The sequence below is a fragment of the Trichosurus vulpecula genome, chromosome 6 (assembly GCF_011100635.1).
Source record: "Trichosurus vulpecula isolate mTriVul1 chromosome 6, mTriVul1.pri, whole genome shotgun sequence".
Lineage (NCBI taxonomy): Eukaryota > Metazoa > Chordata > Mammalia > Diprotodontia > Phalangeridae > Trichosurus > Trichosurus vulpecula.
The window spans coordinates 73,541,210-73,559,887 of record NC_050578.1 but is presented as its reverse complement, the minus strand read 5'-3'; the positions used below and the strand labels follow the sequence as shown (position 1 = coordinate 73,559,887).

At 38.6% G+C, this 18,678-nt stretch overlaps 1 protein-coding gene across 1 annotated transcript in view; it reads right to left on the bottom strand.

Moving 5' to 3' along the window:
- Positions 1–18,112, bottom strand: part of ANTXR2 (ANTXR cell adhesion molecule 2) — a 207,572-nt gene extending 189,460 nt beyond the window's left edge. Inside the window, exons 1-7 of the mRNA XM_036763092.1 lie at positions 17,510–18,112; positions 16,675–16,746; positions 13,384–13,455; positions 5,127–5,208; positions 2,224–2,331; positions 2,056–2,124; positions 1,253–1,333 (exon numbers count right to left, since the gene is read on the bottom strand). Of these exons, the coding sequence (XP_036618987.1) occupies positions 1,253–1,333; positions 2,056–2,124; positions 2,224–2,331; positions 5,127–5,208; positions 13,384–13,455; positions 16,675–16,746; positions 17,510–17,661 (636 nt within the window). The 5' untranslated portion in view covers positions 17,662–18,112. The remainder of the gene's footprint in view (positions 1–1,252; positions 1,334–2,055; positions 2,125–2,223; positions 2,332–5,126; positions 5,209–13,383; positions 13,456–16,674; positions 16,747–17,509) is intronic.
- Between the last annotated feature and the right edge of the window lie 566 nt (positions 18,113–18,678).

Genomic DNA, 18,678 nt, shown 5'->3' with positions numbered 1-18,678 from the left:
ATGGGGACTGTTTCCTTTTTTGTCGTTTTATTTCCAGGGCTTAATATAGTGCCAGGAGTATAAAAGACAATTTATAAATGCTTACTGACTAGTTTCTTCCAAACCAATGTTCTACTACCGTCATTCAACAGGTCAGACGAGCAGAACAAAGATGAGAGAGACAGGAAGCAGTATGTGCCAGGCACATGACAACCACTGTCTTGATCACCATCTCCCCTCAGACTCTGATGGAGACAGCTCAGGACCCTGTACCCAAAAGCCTTGGGAATAGTAATGCTCTAGCCTCTGGGGACAACCCTCTGCATAGATGTAGCCTTGCTACAGCTCCAGCAGGTGCTACAATCACAGCTACCCAAGACATAGAAAACAAAATTCTTGCCTCCAAAGTCCTTGGCACTGTAAAATGTTCAACTTCAGAAACTGATGCCATTGTCTCATGACAAATGACATTGAAGGAGAAGCATTAACATGTGCTTTGGCATTGCACCTTAAGGATTATGGGACCTTTATGTATGATTTGCAGCTGTAACATTCCACATGCTCTGCCTCTTTGCATTAAAATGCGAGCCCTTGGAGGGGAAGAACTGTCTTTTCTGTTTGTATACCCAGCATTTAGCATAGTAGTTGTATACAGTGAGAGCTTAATAAATGATTTATCCATTCTATCAACAAACTCTTTCCTTTTGAGGTTCAAAACAGTATTATTCCACCTTCTCCACGTTACCCTCCCTATCATCTAATGTAACTATCTAGCGATTCAGAAGTGTCAAGCAATGGCCGGGTCCATAAGGGCCCCACAACACTGCCTAGTGTGACTACAATAAGATTAAAAGCTAATTGGGATCTATTTAACAAAATAAACCAAAGAACAATAAAACATAGATAACATTAGATTGCAAACCTAATTCAATATGCAGCCTGCAGGGACACTCGTGCACAGAGCAGTGGCCCTTTTCTATTTGAGTTTCATACTCAATGATTAGTAACAAAGACTCCCAAAAAATTTTACAATTGAAAACACAAAATCAAATCACCGACTTCTCTAAAGACTGTGCCTTAATTATCAGAGTCTCATTTCAAACTGAAACTCAGAAATTTAATATTGTATTAAACTATGACCAATAAATAGTGATCTTTCCATATAACTCCTCTTCAAGACAAAAGCAATATGACTGTTTTTCAGATCACCTCATGCCAGTTCAAAATATACATATGATTATGAAAGTTTTCTCCCCACAGTTGAATTACTCACAGAGTTAATTATTCCTTTAAGTGCTTGAAATCCTCCTTTGACAGGGAATACTTGATCTTTGGCATCAGCAATTTTTTCGAGCTTTAAGAAAAGGTAGGAAAAAAATATGATAGGGCTGCGGGCACAGAAATGTACTTAATGCCTAGTAAGTTTTAAGCCATGATTCTAAGATAAGAGAAAGTCACAATTCACTGATAGTGATATGGTATACTTATTAAGAGTGGAATGCAACAGATGGGCATAAAATTGGTTTGTAAACCAAGATGATTTAGGTCAACTACCCTCCCTAAACTAAGGAAGGACTCAGACATATCAAATTATGTGAGTCATAGCCAAGCCTTGCTGTAAAATTAAATATAAAGTGCTTTTGAGATTGATAAGTTTGGGTTTGTTTATTGCAAATGTGCAAACTTACAAAACTCAAAAAAGGAAAAGAAAATTAAAAGATAATAAAGCTCAGAAAATTTGGGAAAACCCTGCTCTTTCCAAAACCCATATGAGTCAAAGTTTATTTTAAGGAGAAAAATTTTAAATCCAGCAACAACAACAAAATGAACAAATTTATGTTTTAGATTGGCCTCATCAGTTGGTGAAAGGATGATTTCTGAGTTCTTTTGTTCTTCAATAATGGATACATTCTAAATCACTGACCCTGTTCACTGGGTTCGGTGATTTATGGCATAGGAGATAAAATATCTTAATAGGAATCTCCATGAATTCTGTTTTCACCATACTTCAGTATTCAGTTATTCTGGGAGACATCTCTCTGAACTGAGAAAAAGCTATAAATCTGATAGACTTACCTGGGCTTGATCAAAATCAAGAACTCCAACACAATAAACTCTAGCCCCGAGGGTCCTTGATAGGTTTGCCTATCAAAGAAAACCATTATTTAAACACTGGGTTACACAGTTAAAGCTCCATGACAAAATGCAACAGAACATATTTCAGGATCTCAGTTCCAGACTCACCTCTTTGGCTGCATAAATGGGCACCAAGCCATCCAACTTGCCATCAGTCAGTGCAATTACTATACTTGAGGTTTTCAAGCCCCCTGCATCCTTAATTTGTTCATTGGCCTGGAAATGAAAAGAAAAGAAAAATTTCCAGCTCATAACTGAATACTTACTCTTTACCAATGGTCCTTTATAGTGAATTCTCAAAAATTCGACAAAATCAAAATGAAAATGGCTGAAAGTTTAAATCATGTCCTTTCTATTTTTGATGCATATATTTAATATACATTTAATTAGATAACCACATTATATATAATGTATATATATAAATATATGTTTTCATATGCTTATTACATATGTGCGTATGTGTCATGTTTTGCTATTATGAATAAAGTGCCTAACAAAATGAAAAACTCTTTAATGATCACAGATTATAGAATCATAGAAATAGAGATGAAAGGGACCTCAGAGTCTAACTCCCTTATTTTATAGATGAGGAAACCAAACCCCAGGGAAGTGAAACAATCTGGCCAAGGTCACACAGATAGTGAGCACCAGAAGTAGATCTGTCCCCATTCTCCTAATTCCAGGGTTAATGCTCTTCCAACTGAACTTTTTTTGTCACTTCCACAATTTAAGTCTACAATTAGATCCACCGTAGATTATCACAACTAATTCAAAATTATCCTATGGTACCAATGAGAGAAGGAATACTCTGCAATGTAATAAATATTCTGAACTTTAGAAGTGACAGCAATCACAAAATGGATAACTTACATTTATACATTGCTTATGATTTAGAAATGATTTCCTCACAACCAGCCCCACGAGGAAGGTAATAAAAGTATTACTATCTCCACTTTTGACAAGTGAGATTCAGAGAAGTTAGGTCATTGGCCAGGTTACATGGTTAGGTCTTCTGACTTCTAGTACAGTAGACTTTTTATCCATCCATCCATCCATTCAGTAACCATTCCTTAAGCCCCTACTATGTACAAAGTAACTTTCAACTACAATATTCATAATACTATTACCTTCCTAAGGGGTAATGTGGTAGAGTGGATACCAGGGATGGGGAACTTGTAGCCTCAAGGCCACATGTGGCCTTCTAGGTCATTGGGTGTGGCCTTTGACTGAGTCCAAATTTTACAGAACAAATCCCTTTATTAAGGGGATTTGGTCTGTGAGGTTTGGGTTCAGTCAAAGGGCCATACTTGAGGATCTAGAGAGCCACATGTGGCCTCAAGACCACAGGTACCCCACCCCTGAGATAGACAGTCAGCGCCAGAGTCAGAAAAGCCTGTGTTCAGGTCTCCTTCTTTGACATGGTGACTACATGATGCTGAGCAAATCATTTAACTCCTCAGCACCCAGAGGCACTGGTGCTGATCTATATTGGTAGAGGGAGTTCCACAGAATCATCAAATCAAAAAGTTAGAAACCTCGACACAAAGAAGTCCCTATAAAATAACTGATAAGTGGTTCTCCAGTCACATCTTAAAGACCTCCAGGGAGGAAATTCATCACCTCTAAAGGCCACCCATTCCACTTTTGGACAGCTCTCATGGTGAGAATGGTTAGGAGGTCATTTGGGTCTCCCACACATACCCCAAATACCAAACCTAAATTAGCTTTTTTTTTTCCAAATTCCACTTATTGCCTCTGGTTCCACTGTTTTGAAACAGAACACATCAAAACGCTCCTTCACAAGACAGCCCTTCCAATACTAGAAGCCAGCTATGATGTCCACACTGAGACCTCTCTTCTCCATGCTCAACATGCCCAGTTCCTTCAGCCCAAGCTCATATGTCACAAACTCAAATCCCTTCACCACTGAGGTTCCCTGCTTCACAAAATTCTCCAGATTATCAATATCCTCAAACTTTGGTTCCCAGAACTAAACACAATATTGGGATTATCACCACCCTATTTCTGGACACTATGCCCCTCTTAATGCAGACCAAGATGGCATTAGCTACTTTGGCTGCCACATGGCATATTGGGCTCATAAGCCCACTAAAAGCCCCAGCTCTTTTTCAGAATAAATGCAATATATTTTTTGGTATTAACAAATCACCACATATTTATTGAGTACCTACTATGTGCTTAAGAATGCAAGGACAATGAATAAAACAACACCTATTTGCATTTCAAATACAAGACTATATTTATCCCTAGGGAACTTCATTGTTTTAAAAAGATTCAGGCCAATGGACGATCATCATCTTGTCATGGTTATTTTGGACCCTAAGAGCTGAACACTGGGGTAGTTTTCTCTCCTTGCTTTATGGCATCTGCAAAGTTGAACATGTCATCTTAGACCTTTTTCTAAGTCATTGGGGAAAAAATGTTAGAATAACACAGGGCCAACTACAAACTTCCAGGGTACTTTACTGGATACCTCTTGCCATGCTGACCCTGAACCATGGATGACTTCTTTTGGAGTTTGGTTGTCTAAGCAGTTGTGCATTCAATCATTATCTCTCTATCGTCTCCACAATAAAATTATGAAAGTTTATCCAAAAATTGCTAACATTTAGCTAAATTATATTCATCATATTCTTTGTCTGGCATGAACTATTCCAGAAGCTATGCTGGTTCGTTGTGACCCCTGTTTCCCTAACTAGACATTAATCAAATATCTCCTTAATATTACTTTTTGGAATTTCCCCAGGAACTGAAGACAAGCTCACTGGCCAAGAGTCTGCAGATTCTGTTCTTTTTGTCTTTTTTGAAAATCAGGAAATTAAGACAATATTTGTCCATATCCAATCTGGTGGTATCTTTTCAATTTTTTTCAGAAGTTCCCTAAATCAATGAAATCACAAGTCTGTTCCCTTCACCTTGAAAAAAAAAGTTTTACTTTGGATAAAGGAAGAAAGCACATTTTCCCATCATCTTAAATATAACATACTTACCAGTCTTAATCCTTCATAGATATATGTCTCTCCTGCTGGCTTGACATTTTTTAAATTTTTTAAGCCTTCAGTGATTTTTGTTCTGTGAATATATATTTTTAAAATCACATAAATGAAATTTATAAATTGAACTACACAATACATTTTCAAAAGAAATATAACTTGTTCATTTTTGTATAGCTTTTATAAATATTTATATAATATATTCTAAATATTCAACTTATTATTAGCATTTGCAAACACCTGCAATAAATGTACTAGCTGCTGAATTATATAGATATTTAATAATAATAATAATAATAATTAACATTGATATAGTACCTTAAGAAGCAGCCATGTGGACTGTTTGCTCATCTCTAAAATTAGTATTATAATGATTATGGAAGAAATTACAGTTATATGTCCGTGAGACATGGGACATTAAAGTCTTGACAGAAGAGGTAGCCATAGTGCAATGGAGAGAGAATGGGCCTTGGAGTCAGGAAGGCCTGGGTTGGAGTTCTGACTCTGATACATAATAGCTGTGTTACCAAAGGGCAAGAGTTCTTAGTCAGGAGTCTGTTTTAATAATCTGAAAACTATATTTCAACATAATTGGTTTCTTATGAAAATTTCACTGTTTACTTATTGCGCATTTAAAACATTCTGAAAAGGGGTTCATAGGTTTCGCTAGCTTGGCAAAGAAGTCCTTGACCCAAACAAGGTTAAAGATTGAAGACCTAGACAAGTCATTTAAGCTCTTAGGGCCTTGACAATTCTCTAAATTCCAGAGCAGCTCATCAGGATATATGGCTTAAAAAAGGGAAGAATTTGCCTTTCAGATCTGTGGAGGAAGGAAGAGCTGAGGATGAAACATGACCAAGGGATAAAAAGAATCACAGAAGATAAAGCAAGGAAAAGGTAGAGGGAATAGCAAAGAGGGCTATGGCAGCTGGGGGTCCACCAGGAAAAATGTCACTTTCCCTTTGTCCCCATGAGGGGAATATTTCCCTAACCTCCTTCACTCCCCAATTGTCTCTTATGGTCTCAGAGATATGGAGGCAATGTTCTCCTTGCTAGTACTTAGTGTTTTGTTTTTTTCAGATTGTAGACTTGCATATCTTAAAGGCACATGATTTGATGTGCTACCTTTTTATTATCCTCATTTTACAAATAAACTAACTAGGATTTAGAGAACAAGTGACTTGCCCCACAGTTATAGAGCTAGCAAATGCCAGACACAGAACTGGAGACCCAGTCTTCCTTATTTCATATCTACCACTCTGCTTTTCAAAGGCTAGGCCAAAGGAACACTCTAGAAGGCTCTACAGAGTTAGAAGCCCTGGCCACAGACAGTATTTACTATCTGAAGAGCATTATAACTGAGTACTGAGAGGCTCATCAATCATCAAGCTGCCAACCAGGGGATCACAACATATGAAACAAAGAAAAACTATAAAAGGCTCAAAGTTCTGTGATATCTGCAGCCTCAACAGTGATGGTGGCAGAAGGGCAGAAAAAAAAGCAAAGAGCGTTAAGTATCATGGTGGGTTTTTTCCCTTTAATATATATAAGCATTGATTCAACTTTTAGTACCTTTACCAATGACCAGTGAATGAGTTGATACACTATCACAAAAAAGAACCACTTCCATATTGATGTATAAATGAAACAGGAAGGTATAAATAATTTATAGCTAAACTGAAAAGAACAAAAACATTTATTTACTGTTTACTATGTGCCAGGCACTGTGCTTTACAATTATTGTCTCATTAGATCTTCACAACAACCTTGGGAGGCAGATGGTATTTTTATTCTCATTTTGCAAACAAGAAAACTGAGGCAAACAAAGGTGAAGTACTTGGCCAGGGACACACAGCTAGTAAGTGTCTGAGGCTAGATTTCCTGATTCTAAGCCCAACACACTACCCACTGCACCATTTAGGGGCCCACAGCTCACAGGCTCTACTTGAAGAGGTGAATAAAGGATTTTAACAGTTAGATCTCCAAAAATAATTGAGGAAAGTCGCCAAAAATTATCATATAGTCAAAGCCAACAAAAAAACGTTTCATAGCAAACTCAATCTTCTTAACTCCCTAACTATAACTCTAAGCAAAAAGACACCCATGAAGATGATTTATGAGCAGTAGCCCATCCAATTTTTTTAATCAAAAGCATTGAAGAAGAAAATTAATCTGCAGAAAAAGTTGGAGTGCTGGACAACTACATCAGAACAGTCCTGATGGTAACTAAAGAGAGAACAAATACATAAAAGATGACATAGATTTTCCAACATTTCTAAAATAATCTATTTTCATTACAAATGATCTGTGGACTGAATCTGTTGTATCTATATGTGTGGAGGAAGTAGAAATAGCACAGAACAATCAAATCTAGCTGCAGCACCAGGAGTTTGCTCAGTGAGTCCTGAGGCAGAAGCAGGAACAGGATGTAGGGGTGACAGCAGAGGCTAAACACATTTCAAGAGAGGAGGAGATGGAATGGTAACTGAAGAGGGAAAGCGGAGAATGGGAAGCTAAGCATCAGGGCAAAGTAGTTTCAAGGGTATCCAAACAACATGTAGGATACTGACTGAGCTCTGAGTACAGCAGTTTGGATGCTCCTAGAACACTGAGCACAGGAAGAATGGGAGAATGGCTGCTGATGCTCAATTTGGGGGAACAAATACAAGACTGAGAAGTGCAAACCTCCCTTGTCATCCTCTCTCCACCGAAGATGTACAGAAGCTGATTCCAAAGTCTATTCTGTTCTATGAAGTTAACTTTCTAATTTCTTTTGACTTTCTCTAATTACACACACACACACACACACACACACACAATATCATCAGATTCAGAGTTAAATTTAAGAGATCACGTACTCCACAACTTCTTCATTTTACAAAGCAGGAAATGGAAATGTGGTTAAGTGAGTTATCCAAGTAACACAGATAGTAAGTAGCAGACTTCTACTAAGGTGGACCTAAAACTTTATTCTCTACATTAAGTCCTTCCCTAACTCCCCATCAAGGTTCTATGTAACTGTAGCCTCTCTCTATTCACCTTCTACTTCAGGATATCATTTTGCCATTATTGATATTCCACTCTGAAACTTCTCTGCAAATTGCTGGGTTGTTTTTTGTTTTTCGTTTGTTTTGTTTTTTGCTTTTTCCTATCCTCATATTAAGTTCCTAATCAGAGAGACCATGTTTTATTTCTTCTGTCTTCCTTCCAGTTATCCACCAAAATCTATCATAATGCACTCCCTAGTACAGGACAAATACTTGTTCATTAAATAGTACAATCCACAAAAGAAGAAATTCATTATTCCACAGATGAAGTAGTCAATTACATACAGTAGGATTTTGTTTTATCTAAATATTTATGTTCAGCATCTACAGAAACAACTTGAAACTGACTATGTCTGAATGCAGATTATAAACCAAATATTTGGTGCTTGCCAGAAATGAGTGGCAGCGTGTCCTCAAGCACTAATGTTTTGCTGCCAAAAGAGGGGAAAAAAAAAGACAACTGAAATTCAAGTTTACATAAACGGATTTCACAATGTAAAAATAACCTTCCTTAGTCAGTTCACCAATACATCTTATGACCAGACATCATCAGTACGTAAAGTGTACTTCCATCACTGATTCTAGAGAAACTTAACAAAAATGTAAGTCAGAGCCAATGGGCAGATCATCTTGAAGGTAATTCCACTTAGCAAGAATTCTTTGCTTTTAACTCTTGGCACAGTCAGAACTTAATATTGCATCAACCACTGAAGGGTTCTTTTGAGTTTTCATCATTATGACATCCTTTTTGGAATGAAATTCATGTTTGCATCCTATTCAACTAAAATGAAATATTGTAGATTAATGCAATAGGAGGAGAAGTGGATGGGTCTTCCACTGGTCATTCTTTAGAAGCTTTTCCACAAAGCTAAGTGGTGAAATACCTGCATAGGGCTTCACTGTTTACAGAACTGTTAACATGGTAAGATCCTGCATCTGTGGCTTCTTTTGCTGCTGCATAACCATGGAAGCAAAACAAGTCATGCCTGTCACCAGTAGCATGAGTTTATAAATTTCACAGTTTATCTAGGGAAAGGCAGCTAGTCTACAAATACAGTAGGGCCTCTCCCCAGTTCAAGCAGTGATGTTAATGATATGTGTGGTGACAGGGGGTAGGGGTAAGAGAGGGAGCAGGAAACAAAGGGAGGAGCAAAGAGGATAGAACTAACTGTTGAAACTGAATGTTGCATAAATTTAGCTGCTTTTGGAAGGAAACAAAGGTTTCTAAGAGGCGAAGGTGAAGTGGAAGTAAGTTCCACCTAATGCACAGACACAAAGATGGCAAATAAAGTATCTGTTTGTGAGGAAGAAGAAAGGCACTCTACCTGAAATGTGGAGGGTAGGAACTTAACTAATGCGTAGCAAGACTTGGAAAGGCAGGTTGGGGCTTTAAACACCAAACACCAGAGTTGATATTTGATGCTCAAGGCAATAAAAAGGGAGGGAAGTTTATTGAGTAGACAAATGACACAATCAGACCTAAACTTTCAGAAAGATGGTTTGATGTAGGGAAACACTTAAAGCATTAACTGTACCTCAGCCAGAGGTAATGTGAAACTGAACTAGGATGGGGACCATGTATGCAGAAAGGAGATCAGCTACAAGAAATGTGGAGGTAGAAGCAACAAGATCTGGTGACTGATTAGAGAAGAGAGATGAGTAAGAGTGAAGGGTGAATACTAAGATTTTAGCTCTGATGTAATTGTATGACAGAAATAGAGAAGTTCAGAAGAGGTGTGGGCTGAGGGAGAAAGATAACATTTTAGTATTATTATGAAAATAGTTTTGATCCCATAAACATCCTGAGAGAGTCTGGCAGATGTCCACTCTGAGAACTGTTGGCCTAAATCACTGGGCTTAAGTCAGACAAATTAGAAGAGAATCTCGAATCTATGAACTTGTTTAGTGTTGCTGCTTAGTCCAGGGGTGGGGAACTGACTGCCTTAAGACCACATGTGGCCTTCTAGGTCCTTAAGTGTGGCCTTTTGGCTGAGTCCAATTTCAGTGTGGCCTTAAGACTGTTAGTTCCCCACTCTTGGTTTAGTTGAATATTATGAGACAAAGAGTTGGAAAAGTAGCCTCACTTACCTAGCTAGAGCTGGTACAGGAGAGGGGCAAAGGGAGGAAAAGAAGGTAAGGAAATTTGAAAGGTACTAAACAGAATTCATCACTTCTAAAATTATATTAAAATGTTGCTAAAAAGGACTGCCGTGCAGGCAATAACCTCAAATTCTTATGAGGGTCTTTCCAACACCCACTAAATATGGACATTCAAATGGAGATATCTGAGAATAGAATTTGAAACACTACTAAATGATATAAATATCATTCCTTATGGCTTCTTTCTATGTTTAATATGATATTTTGAGTACTTCTGTAGCAGACAATGGTATACTGATTCATGATGGGAGACAAAGGCCTGCCACAAGGATTTATAGTTTCTTAACTTTGCTTTGTCTTTATTGACTATCTGTAGCTATATTGCGAAATGTAAAAATAGTGCTTCTTGTATCTGAAAAAGCACTTGAGAAATACCAGTTATAGAACTGAAATGATTAAATCTGATCTATTTAATCAGTATTGTTTCTCTTTGCACTCAGTTTCTTTATAAGTAGAAGTTAAGAATTTGCAAAAAACAAAGTTTCTAAAGCTATGTAGTAGTTTTCTTCTAGCAAGTTATAAATATAAGGGCTTCTATGTTATTGTCTAAATTCCCTACCATTTATACTGTGTCAAAATTGTAAAGAGTGGCTTCACATAAGGACCTAGAATGCAAGTCAAAAGATGAATTAAATTTTCATTTAAGATGGACTGACCAATACCAGGGAGCACCTATAGTCCCAAGAAATCTGAAAGGCAATATAATGACAGAGTACCAGGGCAAGAGCTTGAGGATTTGGGCACCATGCAAACCAGCAGAAGTTCTTTGTCCATGGTAAGACAAGCACCTACTTTGTAAAAACAAAATAGATAAATTCAGGAATGGCTGATGGTGTATTAAAACATGAGTCTTTGGTCCATACAAAGTTCCACTCCAGGGTTTATTTTATCCATTAATCTTCCTTGGAATGTTTTGAAAAAAATCAATCTATTAAAAATTTTATGTACATGCATTTTTTTCAAGGACATTTATACTGTCCAAATTGGAATGTACATGCCTTTCTTCATTGAGCCTGCAGGTTAGGAAATTGTCCCTCTACAACTACACAAATCTTTCACATAATTTAACAAAATAAACTTCAAATGGCTACATCGCTTAGACTTAAAAGGTGACAATTTAAGCAAATTAGAGAATCAAGGAAGAAATTACTTTTCAGATCTACAAATAGGAGAAGAGTTTGTGACCAAACAAGATACTTAAAGAATCATAAGTGACAAAATGAAGATTTTGGATTATATAAACCCAAGAAATTTTTTGCACAAAGAAAACCAATGTAGTTAAAATTATATAGTAAACAGGTAACTGGGGAAAATATTTACGGTAAGTTTCTTATATCATATGTGTATGTAAGGTCTCACATTGGGTGTATAAACAAACACGCATACTTAAAGAACTGATACAAATTTATAAGAAAAAGACATTCCCCCAAAAGTAGTCAAAGAATATTAACGAAGAATATGTTCCAAAGATATCTACAACCATATGAAAAAACCACTACAAATGTACAATAGAGAAATGCGAATTACAGCCACTCTGAGTTTCCACCTCACACCATTCAGGTTAGCAAAGTGACAAAGAACGATAACAATTGCTAGAGAGGTTACGGGAAAACAGAAAAACTAAGAAAAGGCTGATGAAGTTATGAATTGCCCCAGAGAAACTGCTCCTTGTAGGCTGATATCCCAAAAGAGATCAAAGAACAAAGAAATGTTTATAGCAGCTCTTTCTCTAAAAGCAAACATCTAGAAAGAAAAGTACCCACCAATTAGGAATGACTGAACAAATGATGATAGATGAATGGAATGTTCTATTATTGTGCCATGAGAAAAAACAAAATATATATTTTCAGAGAAATCTTGGGAAGATCTATACAAACTGAAGTAGGCTGAATTGAGTAGAACTAAGAGAACAATTTATATAAGACCAACACAATTTTTAAAAAAGACAACTTTGAAAGACTTGAAAATTCTGATCAATATATTGACCAAACACAATACCAGAAGTCAGAAGATGAAACATTCTACCCATCTCCTGACAATGAGGAACTCATAATGCAGAATGAGACAGATTTTTTTTGGCTATGGCCAATGTGGGAATTTGGTTTGATGGCACACATTTGTTAAAAGGATTTTCTTTTTCTATTTTTGTTGTTCTGTTGGGAAGAGGTGGGATGTGGGAGGGTGAGAAGACAAATGCTTGTTGATTGAGAAAATTATGGTAATATAAAAGTTAAAAAATAAAAATAAAGCTATACTAATAAGTTAATGAGTCATATAGAAAAGTGTATTATAAACACATTTTGAACTCAAAGAATATGAATAACCAATTCTAGAATGCTTCAAATGGATCAATTGGCCTGGAAACATAATGAAGTAAAAAAAAAACTTATGCCTATGGTTTATATCAAAGTCATACCTTTTAAATGTCATGCAGAATTTTTCCTTGTACTTTTTAAAAATAGCAACTAAGCTCTTCCTAATGTATCATACACATAAATAAGATTACAACCAGCATAAGTTGGGTTAAATGTAAGATAATGTTCACTGATTCACAATCTTTTTTTCTGAAATGATTGCAATCAACTCAATTAGCTCAAAATTTATTACCTATTTGGTTTAGATTAACAATGGATTATCCAAAATGACCTATGGATTGGTTTCTACCAACATCCTTCTGGGTCTGGTTTACTGGTTTTTTAAGGAGAAAAGAGGAAAGGTATGACTAAGGAGTACATGGGGGTTGTCGTCTGCGTGTGCATCTGTGTGTGTGTGTGTGTGACAAGACAGGGTAAGATACAGGAAAGGAAAAATAGCCAATGATACAACATCTCAGACAAAATTCCAAAACTAAATACATGATTTTGAGATTATTTGTTATTTCATTATCATCCATACTTCTTTTCTTCTCCATTAGTACAGATAATTGGCATGAGTGTACATTTTCTTGACTCCATTGAGAGACTTACATTATTATTTAGAGACATCAATCATTCTACTAAGATCATTCCTTACTAAAAAGATTTCTAGTGAAATGGTAGTATACTAACCTGTCTCCTGTTAATGGCAAAATAGTGGTCGCTTGGGAAGAAAACACTATGAAAGATAATCTCATTCGAGGGCTGAAAAATAAGAATACAGATGGTTAGATATTTGAAAAAGAGGTAATAATATAGTACAGACATTCACAGTGGGTGTATACATATATGCATATATGTATATATATATGTATATATATACCTATTTACATTTAAACATGCTTTCTTGAATGATTTGGGTCTTGTAAATGGACATTGAAGAGACATGGCACTAGACTTAAAAACAGGAAGATGTGGGTTCAAGGCTTGCCTCTGACATGTACTAGCTGCCTAACCATGAGCTAGCTCACAGTCACTCAACCTCCCAGTGGCCCCAGGCAAATCTCTAAGAGTCTAAGGTCTAGAGAGTTGCTGAATTCTGTCAGTAGAGAAGTCTCTCTATGGATGACTCCCAACCCTATATCCTTCCCCTTCCCCCAAGTATACTTTTAAACTGTGTTACTATCATTACCTAAGTTATGTGGTTTTATTTTTCTCTGTAACCAGTATTTCTCTATGACACATAGTCTTGAACTCAGAAATATATTACACCAGAAAAAATTCCAAGCCAACATCAAATTCTTTTGCAGGAAATTCTTTCTTCTCTGAGTTCTTTTAACAATAATCTGTCTGTTTCATCTGACAAATTATTACCAGTAATACTCAACCCTGACCAACAAATTGGACTAAACTGTTAAAATGCTAACAAATACCCTCACAAAATCCTCCCTGAATTGTTCACATTCAAGTGAACATTGAAATCCAACATTTAAATACTACAATGAAAAATATGAGAGAAAAGTGCAAAACACATTTTTAATTACACTCTTCCAGTCTTCATGATCCCCAGCAATTATGCTTCCCATAGGAAACAATTCTTGCTGTCAATTACATCTAGCCAACAATAGGAACCACATTTCATAGAATGATTCTTACGTCTGAGAGACTCCATGAAACCATTACTGAAAATCGGAAGTGGTGAACTGATTCAATAACTCATTTTAATTATTAAGATATGCCCTTCAGCAATCTTTTATCTCTTTAGTATAGTCTGTTCCCATCCCCTTTCTACAACAGAAAGTTAGAGCTAAGGAAGTGACTATTGCATAAAAGACTCTATGTTTGATTTCCAGACCAATTCAAACCAGAAAAGAACATCCTCTTACAAAAAGTATTCATTTCAATTCAACAAGCAGTTATTGCAAGTAAGGACACAGTGCTGGGCATTAGGAATACAATGACCAAAAAAAAAAGATGTTCCCTTCAAAGAACTTTCATTTTATTGTGAGGGGAGGGAGGGATACAACATAAGATCATCGATTTAAAACTGAAAGACACCTTAGAAGCGATATAGTCCAACCCCTCATTTGGAGATGAAGAAATTGATGCCCAGATATTAAGCAATTAATTGGGCCAATGTGTGATACATTTTAGAAGTGGGATTCAAATACAGGTCCTCTGATTCCAGGTGTTGCAACACATATGTTAAGTTACTACAAAGTATATCTGACGTCATTTCAAGAGGAAGAACGCTAAAAAAAAACTGGGGAGATTTGGAAAGCCCTTATTTAGAAGGTGGCACCTCAGTTGCATGTTTTGAAGAAGACTGGGGATTAGATTGAAGTGGTCTGATTCTCATTCAATCCTTTCCTCGGGTGCTTACTTTTGGCTGCTCCTTAAAGGGGATCAAAGCTTGCTATGGTGGAAAATATTAGATTTGGAGGCAGAAGTCTTGAATTTTAATCCTCCCAGGCTAATGGGAAGGAAAATGCTCTTCCTGTTTAGAGTACTAAACAAATCTGTTATTATTATGGAATAGAATCAGGTCCGGTACAATTGAAAGAATGTTGGATTTGCAGTCAGAGCTTAAATTTTGCTTCTATTGTTTCCTTGTCTGGATTACTTTGAGTAAGTCATTGATGCTCCCAGGGCCCCAGTTTCCTCATCTGAAAATGACAGTTTCGGACTAGATCACGTTCTTGCTCCCTTCTAGGTCCCGAGGTCCCTGCTAGTTCTACATCTATGATCCCAGGAACTGTCCCTTGTCCCTTTCACATGAGTCAATAGACCTGTTTTTTAGATTTCTTTTTTGAAAGAAATATCCATTTATTTTATTTTCTCAAGCATTTCCACAAGGCCACCTTATTGTATTCCAGAAATTGATTTAAAAAAAAGTATTAAGTTTGGCTTTCCAAAGCAGAAGTGTGGAAGACTTTTCATGGACAAGCAACAAGCATACATTGTTTAACAGGGACAGGCTGATCTGCTGCCAATAACTGAAAGCATAGATTTCCTAGGCTTCTACAGATTGTTTGAAGTTACTTGCAAAATGACTTTCAAAATGTTTTGATCATCCAAGCCTGCTTTACAGAAAACATTTGGACTAACAAGAATGAAGGAAGTAATATTTAATGATACAGCTCCTCTTCATGTCCTTTCCATTAGATGGTTAAAGTTCCAGCTGCCTATTGCATTTTACTTAACATAGTAGTGGGTGGGGGGAAAACCTAACCAAATCAAATATGTTTTGTTGGTTACTTTTAAAGAAGGAATGGTACTAGGAAGTTACCTTCTTTAAAGGCAACTACATTTTAGCTAAAGAATAAGCTGAGTTTAATAGCAATGCTTATTATAGAAGTCATTCCTTACAAGTGCAGTTTACTGGCATATACAGAGGAGTTAAATTTTAAGAGTTAAACACACCCACACATTAAGTAAACATAAATCTTTTCTTTCAACAGACACAAAAAAAAGGGCCTTTTTTGGTATTTGTTTAGCAACACATGTTTCAACATTCTTTTTCTTTTAATCTAGAAACTCTAATATGCTAAAAACTGGATAAAAGAAAGTATTAAATGATAAAATATTTTAAAACATGTAAATGAAATATAAAACAAAGGGAAACTAGGAAAGGAAAAGACATTTGAGGTAGCATTGAAGATGCTGCTACAAAAGTCTTAGCCAAGTTTCTGATACCCAGTGGAAAATCTTGAACAACCAAAGACCCATTAAATCTTAATAAAAAGCATTGATAAACTGATTTCGTTTTCCCTCTCCATCTCTTTAGTGAACGTCAGGGAAAGTGATCAGTGGATCCAGTTCAAATATGTCTTAAGGATTCTGGAAATCAATATAAATAAATATTCTGAAAGAGGGTTGTCATCGATTCCTTTAGATAAAGTTCTACTTCGCACATCCTTTTAACTATTTCTTTCCAGCAACTTTCTATTTCTATTTTCTTTGGAGAGAGGGAAATGGAAATACCTCACAAATCTTTCAGTAAGCTGTTTAACAAAATCGTAGATCTCAATCCAGTTTTGTGCAACGCTTCCAGATCTGAAAATATACAAATTGAACCAGTTAGAATGTGACCTTGAAGAAATCAAAACATAGGTTTGTCATGTTGACATTTCAAATTGGTTGTTGCTTCAAAACCCCAGCCTTTCAATTTGTGAGGGACTTTTCCCTTGGGTGCTTAGCAGGGGATTTGATAAGTGGGGAGAAACTTGCTAGTTCCTCTTCCCAGCAGACAGACTTGTCCAGTAACGGTACTGACCCGGGTCCCTTTTATCTCTTATCAACCCATCTATCTTCTTGCTTCTTCTCTAGGAGACGAGAAACACTTTGGGTTTGGATTTTAATGTATCTCTAGAGAAGATTCCGTGCTAAGAATTTACAAACTGATCAACTTTAAGGGGTTGTACCAGGAAGGGAGGAAGCGGAGAGTCCCCACCCCACCCCCACCTTGACTCCACGCTTGCTGGCAAGGAGACCCAATAGGTCAGCCAAAGAGCACCCCACACTTTCCCAATGATCTCAGGGTCAGAAAGTTGGCCCCAGGATAAGGTGGCAGAACCGACCCGGCCAAGTACTGCTCCCTGCCCCGCCCTCCATAGACCCGGAGAGCACTTAGGACTAACAGAGGCAGTTAAGAGAGCATCCAGGAAAATGCAACAGTCCGTTTGCATCGCAGCACTCATTCACGCACACTTGACCACGCGCAAACCGCTCCCCGCACCTCTCCCCAGCTCCCCCGCCCCCCCCGCCTCCGAACCGCAGCGGCATTGACATTGGCAATGGCATTGGCGTTGGCACTGACTTGTCCAGCACGAAGTAGAGGTCAAAGGCGCCGCTGCAGGAGGGTTGCTCCTCGGCTTGGGCTCGGGTCGGCCCGGCGGTCAGTGGCCCTCCGGGGCCCCGCAGCAACCAGAGCCAAAGCCAAAAGCAGAGCGGACGGCCACGGGCCCCCATCCCGGCCAGCCTGGGACGCCGCCGCCGCTCCGCTCCGGCCTCGGAAGCTCAGCTCAGCTCAGCTCAGCCCAGGCGCAGCAGCGTAGCTTAGGACAGCCCAGCCCAGCCGAGCCCGGCTTCTCCTCGGGCCCGGGAGGAGCTCTGCCGCAGGACAAAGGGAGCCGGGGCCGCCCCTGGCCCAGTCCCCGCCCTCGTCCCAAATCCGGGCGGACGGGCCGCGGAGAAGCCCACGCCCTCCGCCCCAGAGGAGTTCTGCCAACCGCGAAGGCGGGCTGCCCGGGCGGCCCGGCCCGGGCTGCTGCACGGGATACAGCTGCGCCGGGTCCTGGGACTGCTCCTACAGCTGGGCCCAGGCTGCTGCCCCGCCCCGTCCGCGCACTCCAACTTTTCTAGACCGTTGCGCTGCGCTCCTCCCCGGGGCCCCTCGGTGGGAGGAGGCTTCTGAGGCAGTGACAGCTGTCCGGCTTTAGGGAGAAGGGGCACCGCTAATCCCCACCCCCTGTCCCCGTCCCCGCCCTCCAAAGGGATTCGACTAGCTTATGTGCGCTACCAAGGGAGCGTAGAAGGGATGTCCTGGAGCCCCGAAACTGAGCCCCGCGAGGGCCCTCTGGGCTAGGCGTTAGAAATCGGCCGGGCTAGAGAGAGGTGAGAAAGAGTGCTAGGGACCATTAAATGCCATGAATGGAGAGCCTGGACGGACTTCAGGGGGACAGCTGGTATTCAGGCAGATGAGAAAACTGAAGCTCAGAGGAGGTACTGAAACCTCCAAAGTTAACCAGGGGAACCCGAAAAGTGGTAGCGTTGCATGCTTCGGAGAGTGCTAAGGCTTCAAGTTTTGCTTCTGACAGATACTGGCCTGGTGACCCTGGGAAAGTCACTTGACCACTAGGGGCCCTAGACAAGTCTATAAGTTGCAGAGAAGATAGAGACCTGCTTTGGTAGAAGGAGCATCCCCTTCTTAGGCCAATGAAATTGTATCTAACACTCATGTGATGTTCACAACAACTGTGCAAAATA